The sequence below is a fragment of the Odontomachus brunneus genome, unplaced genomic scaffold (genome assembly GCF_010583005.1).
Source record: "Odontomachus brunneus isolate Ranch 3 - 2012 unplaced genomic scaffold, Obru_v1 Obru_scaffold_159, whole genome shotgun sequence".
In the NCBI taxonomy this organism is placed as follows: Eukaryota; Metazoa; Arthropoda; class Insecta; order Hymenoptera; family Formicidae; genus Odontomachus; species Odontomachus brunneus.
Window position 1 is genome coordinate 493915 of NW_022639609.1, and position 10260 is coordinate 504174.

At 39.3% G+C, this 10260-nt stretch overlaps 1 protein-coding gene across 1 annotated transcript in view; it reads right to left on the bottom strand.

Annotated features, from left to right (window-relative positions):
- The window catches only part of LOC116850896 (lymphocyte antigen 6D), a 291242-nt gene extending 282094 nt beyond the window's left edge, over nt 1–9148 (bottom strand). Inside the window, exon 1 of the mRNA XM_032829713.1 lies at nt 8422–9148. Within this exon, the coding sequence (XP_032685604.1) occupies nt 8422–8482 (61 nt within the window). The 5' untranslated portion in view covers nt 8483–9148. The remainder of the gene's footprint in view (nt 1–8421) is intronic.
- Between the last annotated feature and the right edge of the window lie 1112 nt (nt 9149–10260).

Below are 10260 nucleotides of genomic sequence, written 5' to 3' on the forward strand. Positions count from 1 at the left end.
CGCTATGCCGGTCTTCGACGTCAAAATCACCGTTCTTGAAGCGTTGAAACCACTCACGACACGTTCTTTCACTAATAGCGGCCTCACCATAAGTATTTGAGAGCATTTGATGAGCCTCAGCCGCAGATTTCTTCATATTGAAGCAGAAAATTAAAACCTCTCGCAAATGACGAGAATTTGGCTCGTAAACTGACATTTTCAATCAAGAATAACTTTATGATGCAGACACAAATCGACTAATGTTTCTATGGGGTTATATTGACAGATGCCCAAGTTTATTGTATGACGTCTATGATCTATTTATTTCGACCACCACTTACCGCTAAAGCCATCTATAGGAAAACGGCGGAAGCAAAGTTGGACACCTAATAGATATTTGTATTCGCAGTGTAAAGCAATGGCGTAGGGTCTGGTTAGGTGTATTCAGCCAACACTTTCGATAATCGCGGCTCTTCGGTTATACTCCGCACTTGGTTTCAACATTGCGACTGTTTCGAGGTTATGATGGTTTAGTACATGCGTCAAGCTATTTGAACGCTAATCGCGATATCTATCAGTGGTATGGAACGGCGAGAATTTCAAATTGAATTTTGTCCGGATTTTGGCGCCACCCTGTATGTATTATGTATATGAATATTCAAAGCAGATACACTTATACGTGTATGGTTTGCATGTCATTATATTAAAGACTACATGCATTTTAATATGATATGGTTTTTGTAATAATAAATAATATCAGAAAAATTTACTCTCACATATATACAACATTTAATAAGATTAAAAGCAGCAACAATAAATCATTCATAAAATCTTTACTTAAAATGTTTATTTTTAATAATATCTACTGACAGAAGCATCTAGTGTCATGTCAATTGATTTTTGCAATAATTAAAAGTTTAATTTTGGAATAAGTTGTGTCAAGGAACGCGTTCTGACATGAAATACTTATAAGATTAACAACAGATGCAAAATGTATTGCACCAATGGAACATATACGTCTGGCCAATGATGGTAGAATAAAGATGCAGCCCCATATTAACAGGAGTAAATGTGATAAGCAGGGTTGAAAAAGTTACATTACTTGTAAAAAGTTACATTACTTGTAAAAAGTAATGCGTTACCCTCACTCGTTACCCATTCAAAGCATAACTCGTCACCGTATGGTTACTTAAAATTAACAAATTTGTATAATTTCATATTTTTTTCACAATTTATTAAGAATTTTTTAGAATTTCTGTCTGATTCATCTATAGACATATATTCTATATGTGCAAAGAAACGATAAGTTTCTTGTAATTCAAAACTTACGAAATTATTCGTTATTGTTATAAAAAAAATATAACTGCGTAAATGCGTTACTGTTACAACCGTTTTTAATTAAAAAGTAACGTTACCAAATCGTAAATGAAAAAAAAAAACGATAACGACATTACAGATTTTACTTTTTCAACCTGGTGATAACGGATATATTTGAGAACCGCGTGCACTTCGCACTTAGAGCGTAGCATAGACATAACAAGAATAGACCGAGACATGTCAGTTTTTTACTTGCTCCGACACTTGCTCCTATTTCCCCTTACCTCATCGTCCCACGCGCAATGAGTCTCAAGTAGATCGTAGGTTCCGCACGGGACGATGAGATAAGGAAGAATAGCGCGAGCTGGAGTAACGAGTAATACGTTACTGTTTCTCGTTACTTATTGATAAAAGTAACTTATTACCATTACTCGTTATCCATTGAAAAAATAACATTACCGTAATGGTTACATAAAAGTAACGAATCTTTATAATTTCGTAATTTTTTTACAAAATTGTGAAGACTTTTTTAAGATTTCTTTTTGGCTATTCTATATATATGTATTCTATATGTGCAAAGAAACGAAAAATTTTATCTAAAAGTTATGAAATTATTCATTATTGTTATATAAAGAATGTAACTGCGTAAATGCGTTACTGTTACTACCGCTTTTCATTATAATCCCAATCGAAAATCGGCCGAAATATGTCACATGTGCTGAACTCTGTTTTACGTCTTCAGATCTCGAGTCATATGCTCGGTTTATTCTTATATCAATGAACTAAAGCGTTAGGCACACATATACGTGGCTCTCGATTTACGTTATTCTTTTTTTTTCATACAGAGTTTAGTGTTAGAATCCATGTGACGAGGATCATCACACAAATAGACAAAGCGTCTCTGCCTGCGTAAGTGCAGAAAGAAGAACGCTGTATCTTAGATCTGGCAACGCTGCATCTTAGATCTGGCAACTCTGCGCTGCGTGCCTACAATCGAAATTCTATCAGTGATGGGGCCGCGTCAAACATACACTGCCATTTAGCGTCTGTCCTAAGGAAAATTAATTGAATAATCGCTTTTCTAGAATGATATTCTTCTGTATGTAGAATTTTTATTGTAAATATATGCAAAAACCAGACTTGCAACTTGGCCCTCATTATTCGTTGTTTCGTATAATTTTGAAATTGGAACTGTTTCGAGAGGAATGGACTTGATTTTCAAATGGGCACGCATGTATCCACATACCACGTTGGTCGATTCGTTGCGGGCAATTATGCGCACATAGTGCATATCGATGGGCGTTTTGCACGGCGGATTATAGCAATGAAATTAGGATTTAGCGAAAGAACGTTCCATTGCACGTCCGGTATCTGATCGACCCAATTCCACATTAACCAGCGTAATCTCCCTCATGAAGTGATTTTTGTCAAGCATTACATCGACTCGCGCGCATATTTGTCGCCAGCAGGACGTACCGTCGATAATCGAAAATGTCGATGCAATTATGTCATCCAATCAGGCCGAGTTCGGCTCAGCCACCGACAGAGCGAGCTCGGACAACGGATTGTCAAGTTTGGGGAATTCTCTCGGGCGTGACGCGGAAGATCGCGAACTTCTCTCAAAAAGAAGTTGGGGTAGCACACTGAGTTCTTAAGGGGATGCTGTACGCGATTGCGAACTTCGAAAACGTCGGTAATGAAATACGCGTCGGAACATGCGTGGAACGCGTTGGAACGCATGGGTACATGCGTGCCCATTTGAAAATCAAGTCCATTCCTTTCGAAACCGTTCCAATTTCAAAATTATACGAAACAACGGACAATGAGGACTAAGTTGCAGGTTTGGTTTTTGCATATATTTACAATAAAAATTCTACATACAGAAGAATATCATTCTAGAAAAGCGATTATTCAATTAATTTTCCTTCTTTTAAATTAATAGTTATTTTCAACAAAGAATATTTTCTCAATAAAAGCCCTAAAATTTACTCATCACAAAAATTTGGAAAGGTTCATTATTATGTACTTAAAAAAGAAGAATTTATTCCCTTTACAAGAATATTATAAAACTTTAACGAAAGAGAAAATTACTGCGAATCTATCTAATAAGCACAAACTGAATTTCTGTTTTAATTTAATATTTTTAATTGGAACGCCAAATTTGCTAAGTTTCAGAGAATGTGTTTGAAATTAACTTGATACTTATGCAGGTAGAATCAAACCGACAACATAAAATTCCTCTATCATTTGACAAACAATTACATGAAATTTTGAGTTATTAATTATAAAAGATAGATAAATAAATATTTTAATTACTGAAGAAAGATAAATGAGATAGATAAACGCGTGTTATGGTAGATGAATTATTACAACGACGCCTGTTGTCGTGTGCGTAAATTATGTCAAACTGAACGAAAAAGTTCTCTACCATATTGCAAATAACCACTATAATATTGCAAATAACACAAATAACATAGATTTTTAGATATTAATTAAAGAAGATTAGTACATTATCGCGCACAATCATCAATATATTTTTTAATTAGATATTATTAAGACTTTATGATTAAAGAATCAAAACTAACAAATTAAAATTATGTTTTTTGTTACAATGTGTTTTATAAAACTAGACTGTACTGTATAAATTATTTTAGATATAGCAAATTCGATTTATCTGATATATGATTTAAAAACATTCAATTAATTGCAATAATTTTTTAGTAAAAAGTCAAACGTGCATAACTAAACAAATATATAATAATTTCCGCTATAATTCTGTGTATCGAAATTTTGGTCGGATTTTGATCGGAGGTTTGTGCTTTTCGGAACTGCACCTTTTTGGGATAAAATTCCGAAAGGCACAAACCTCCAATTCAGCTGGTTTTTTATGGAAAGCTCCTTAGCTCCAAAACGAAAACCCTTGAAGGATTTTTGCCGACAACACCCCGTTCGCCCTCCATCCACGCTCAAAGTTCAAACTTTGTGTCCGCTGTTTCTTCGCGTGTTGCGAGCACGCGAGCGGGCAAGCAGGATATGTGTGTGTACACACACACGTGCGTGTGCAAATAAACGTAACACACACACACACACATATATATATATATATAAGAGGGACATACGCACCCACTACGCACTTTTCACTTTTTTTAGCATTAAAATAAATGTTGAATGGAATAATGAGGCTGAAAGTAGGATTAAAATTTCGATTCGAGATTTATGATCCAAGATTATAAAAATTTTATAGTAATTTATAACTGCAATATTTTTTCGGTGTGGATTGTTAAGTTATCCATTGTCTACATAGATGACATCTTATACATACACGGAAAAAAGTTTAGTTGAATTAACCAAATATTTCGAATATAAACGATCCAGAAATTCCGATTAAAGTAACTCGAATTCTGTTTAAGTCAACCAAAAATCTTGTTAACTTAAACAGAATTCGGGTTACTTTAATCGAAATTTCTTGATCGTTCATATTCGACCAGATATTTGGTTAATTCAATCAAACCTTTTTTTCCGTGTAGAGTATGCTGTCAATACGTGGACGTAGAGTGTCATAATTCATGCGTAAACAGCCACCCCTGCCTTCAAATGTCAAAATGTTTCGATGATTTTTTTTGGTTGTTTTTAGCTTATAATCAGTTGATAAAATTTCAGATATTATAATGGTATTTTCTTTCCTTTTGCACGCGACAAAAGCGTTCGCGAGAGAGGAGGAGACAGATTTGAATTTTTATTAGAGGCATAAATCGTCATTTTTCGTCTCTCATGAGAGTCCTCACAAGTTGAAAGATGCGACTTTCTCCAACGAAGTGCTTGCCGATTTTTGCGAACTTGCTGCGCACATACGTAATGATCTATGTGCGCCTGATAACCCCTTTATTTGCGCGCTAAGCCATCTCAGCGATTGCTTGTCAAACGACTCACTGAGCCGCGTAATTCAACCTTCGTTCCCCGTCGTCTCGGCCACAGTCGCTCCCTTATGTGGGACAATTGAAGATTTAATTAGCCGCGATCAGCGTCCGGTCACACACTGATTTCATTAAAGCATGGATATCCGGCAGAATAATATCGCTCGTTATCGAGAAAGCCACGGCGCTGATAAATGACGGGACGACTGGAGGAATCGCGCGGCGATTTTGCCCCTGAATGATCCTCCTTAACGAACTGACAGCGTATTTCTCGTTAAAATTTCACGTAGCCCGTGACCGTGTAACACGTTGGGGAGATTTCGCTCGTTTAATTTCAAACTGTACTGAGAAAAGAACGTTTGCCTCCCACACAACACAATGTCCAAAATCGAGACGTCTTTAAGACGTCTTCAAGTCATCTTTAAGACTTTGGAACATAAGACGTCTCTAAGATATTTTTAAAACGTCTTCAAAACGTCTTATGTCTCGACTTTAGATGTTGTGTTGCATGAATTTTAACTATAATCACATAGAGAAATAATTACTCAGTGAGTCGTCTGATAAGCGATCACTGAGATGGCTTATCGCGCAAATAAAGGGATTATCAGGCGCACATAAGTCATCACGTATGTGCGCAGCAAGTTCGCAAAAATCGGCAAGCACTTCGTTGGAGAAAGTCGCATCTTTCAACTTGTGAGGACTCTCATGAGAGACGAGAAATGACGATTATATGACAAAGAAAATATTTTTCTAATTAAATTTTACTACAATTTTTTAATGGCTACAACCTTGTATGCATATTATTGCTATCATTTTTCGTGTTAGAACAGCTAAAATTAGTATGATCGGAGCCAAAAGTAACTACAGTTCTAGTTAGATCGATTGTTTCTTCTCAGTGTATCAACAATCTGGCAGAAATATGTTTATGACTGACGTGAATACACTCCTTAAAGTACAATCAGTGTATTCACCACTGGAATGCTACAGTTATAACTGATGATTCAGTTGCATAGCACTGCAATCAGTGAAATCTCGTCGGTTGATGGTCAGCGACTGTTCCTATTGTTGATGCACTTTGCAAACACAGACAGCGCCATTGGACGTAAATCGCATGGAAGCCGGCAATTCCATTGCAAAAGAACGCAGAAAGCTGAATTCGACGCGGCGTATAAGGAATCTGCGATGTACAGATTTAACAGTGAATTTTACAATTTTCTTTCCGCTGGTAAGGTATGAGACGAAGCAGCAAATATCATAATAAAATTTTCTTTCCTTTTGCACTCAATAAAAGCATTCGCAAGAAAGAAAGAGATTTGAATTTTTATCAGAGAGTTTTTATCACTCATGAGAGTGCTCACAAGTTGGAAGATGCGACTTTCTCCAACAAAGTCGATTCTTACGAATTTGCCGCGCACCTACGTGACGACCTATGTGAGAGTGTTTCATTGAAAATCAATGAATATTCAGCGATCATCGCGGTGAAATGCTTCTTTAACTGATTCAATCGAAGCATTTTTACTGATACACTTCAAGAAGGCACCTCGCCCGTTGATTCCGTCGCGTTAATGAATTAATAAAAAGTCAACCTCCGTCGTTAATTAACGGAGACTTCTCGACGCTGGATTTGGAGCGACGGGACTTTTACTCATCGTGGAGACGTGCGGACGGTTCTTGCGGAAATATTCTTATATTTTGCGCGATAATTAATGCTCCCACCGAAGGCACCCGTTATTGATCTTGCAATCGCGCGTAATGTACTCGTGTAAAAGGTAGGAGAAGGAGAAAAGAGAAAAAAGAGAAGGAGAAAACAGTTTCGCCGAGCGGAGAGTAATTGAACGTGCCGTGTCGAGCGCTCGCTCGTCGATTGATCAAAGTGTAATGATTTCCGCCGTGCGAACGTAAAACGCGGCATGTGTATAATCGCGCTAATTAGATGCTCGCCGATACTTGATTAAGCAATCTCGACGCTTACGCAAAACACTAAATGATCGCGCAGTTCGGCAAAACGAGCTGGACTTTTTTTCGCAACGTGATGGAAAATTTTTTCCTCTTTCAATTTTGGCGAATCGAGATCGGCATTACAGCACGATGAAAAATGCAACGCGATGAGAGAGCTGAGATTTGATTTTGCTGCGAATCATTTTACTCTTACTCGAAACTTTTAATCGTTACAAGAATTTAAACGACTACAGATTTAACTCGTGATCTCGGTGGAGTTGATTCAAATCAGTTATTTAATGTGACAAGTAAAGACAATGTTATCGATTCTTAATGATTAATAAGATCTTAATTATTGATAATTACTATTAATGAGTTGCTGATTTATTCGCTGCGTTAGATATATTGACAGAGAAAATGATCGATTTCAAAAATTATAGCTATTTTCGGCACCAAATGTATCTTTTTATTATTCTGAAAAACAAGTAATAGCAACATTAAAGACTTACGAACGTTCGTCGGATTACTAATAATTCGTTAGGTCCAAAAATTAATTACTTCTCAGACACGGAATTGGACAAATCACAGAAGGTGGCAGAAAATGACGGATATTTTAACTGAACGTGATATGCACTTCATTACTATTAATGCGAGTAATGTGGCTAAAAATCCAACGAATTTTGCAAGCACCTGAAGAATTAACACTTACTACAAAAATAGTTCTAACGATCATAACTCTTTCATTATGTGATTATAATCGCAAATGACAAACTTTTTTCCCAGTGTGACTTATCAGGACACGAAATCGTAATTTTCTCATCACCATCACGAAGCAGAAAACTGAACAGGATCAAGTTGATCAGGGTCGAGGGGCAAATTTCTGGTCGGATGGTTGGATTTACACGATTGGCTCGAAATCGGCACAGGCATCCGCCAGGGAAAACAAAGGCGCGTCCGGAATACATCGCGCAATTTCAGCGAGCCTCGGCGATGAAAAGATTCTCGTCACGCAGCTTCGGGTAAACTTTGGGCCCACCCTGGCGGTGCGAACTCCGTGAACGCGTCTATCACGCACGGCTCTACGCCAGCGCGCTTTTCTCGCGCGACAAATCAAACTTCACGGCGTCCTATCCTTTATCATATGTGCCAACTGGTCCTTTGAATCGTCTCGCTCGAGGTCCCGTGAGCTCTCGGGGATTCTCTCGCGTTTCCCGTTTCGTGGCTCTCCCTTTCGCGCTGCGAGCGGGTGATTTAACTCTGACGTAACACTCACCGATGCAGACGATGAGCGCCACGGCGAGAATCGGCGGGAAAGCCCTCGAGGACGAAAGCATGTTGTTTGTCCGGGACGTCTGGTCCGTGCGAAATGGCTCGAACGAGGATATATACCCACGACGGGGAAGAGTTACTCAGCTACTTTGGAGCGTCTTCTACGCCGGACCCAAGCTGAGGTTGATGGAGCCACCCGGAAGGGGCGGGACCGAGATGACGGCCCGCGGAAACGAAAATCGAAAGAAAAAGGCGTGCACCGACCCGCTTTTCTCTGAACGATCCCCTCTTGATCCCCCGTCAATCACTGATAACCCCGGGGATATCTGGTCCACTCTTTCGATTAACACCGAGGACAGAGGATCAATCTCGATCCCTCACTGAAACGAGGCGCGCGCCGCGAGAGAACGGGAGACTGCGAGAGAAAGAGAAAGTGGGAGAGAGAGAGAGAGCGAGTGAACGATCTCCTTCAGTTTTAAAATAGTTCAAGTCCTCTTCAAAAAATAATCGGCGCGTTAGTCTTTCCTGTTTTTCTTTGTCTCCCTTTTTCTTCCTCTCTCCTCTTTTCTTTTCCTTCTTCCCTCTTATGGAACCCTCTCTCGCGTGATTAATCGACGACCGGTGGTGTCGCGGGTGGTACCCGACTCGGTGGAAGAGATGGGAGGGGAGCAGCTTTTACAAGAAGCGCGTCCTACGATGTACGTCTGTTGCGGTGCCGACGTCGGACTGACTTTCCGAACGTTACTCTACTACTCTGCAGCAGTGGCGACGAGTGGCGCCGCGACGCGACGCGCCGCGCCGCGCCGAGCCGCGCCGCGCCGCGCTGCGTCGTCGCGCGAGTACATCCCGTCACGTGTGCGCCCGTGGGCGTGCTCCGATGCAGGACATCGTCGCAGGATGCTGTGTGTGCGAGCGATATAGCAGCCCTTCGAATTTCGACGCGCCCGCGCCCTCGTGCCTTGCACGGCCTAACCGAGAACAGCCACTCAACAAGGAACCTGGCCGATGTCATAAGGGCGCAGTCACGGTCGATCGGCTGAATTTGCAAAAATCGACGAGCAGGGATTGCTATCGCGTTGCTCGGTCCAAAGAATTGTGTACTTGTGCTTCAAACTGCTCCTTGCTACAATGTTTGGTGTTGAACTTTCGATGTTCCCGTGTGTCAACTTAACGTATTGCCTCATCGTGTTGTCTGGTTACTTTATGTTGAATTTGTATCCAACATTTCTGAGTGTTAAAGTAATACATTTTATATGGGGATGTGCGAATGGCAAAAAAATCATGTAGTTTTTCAATGTCAATTCGGAGGAGAATGAACGAAAACTGTACTTGTTAACTTAATACATCATGTGTGTTAATTGGACAAAAAAGAAGTATTTTCTGTAATATCAGTGACATATTTTATTTAAATTATGTTTTACTTTTCACTTGTAAAATTATGAAAAGAAATATGTCTTTTATTATTGGTGACATAATTCAATATTTATGTTATTCCTTAGCACATTAAATTGACACACAACATTTTAGTGGACAGGTGAAATGTATTAGATTGAATATGAAATTTTTAATTCAACACAAAATTTTTTTACTGTGTCCAGTGACGCAATTTGATTGATGACATCTCATTAATAGTATTTCGTATAACGTTCTCAGATCGCTCTTTTCATGTAAAAATTTTCTTCTCCATTTGAGAAATCCGGTGTTGATTTTCCTCGGTAGACTTGGCAGGTTCGTACGTCCGAAACGACAAAGATCCGTTCGCAGTCGTGACACATGACAGTCGTTTCCGCTCTGCAGTGGCTGCAGGATGGAGTGTGCGATGAGGTCGCTCAATTTTCGGTAC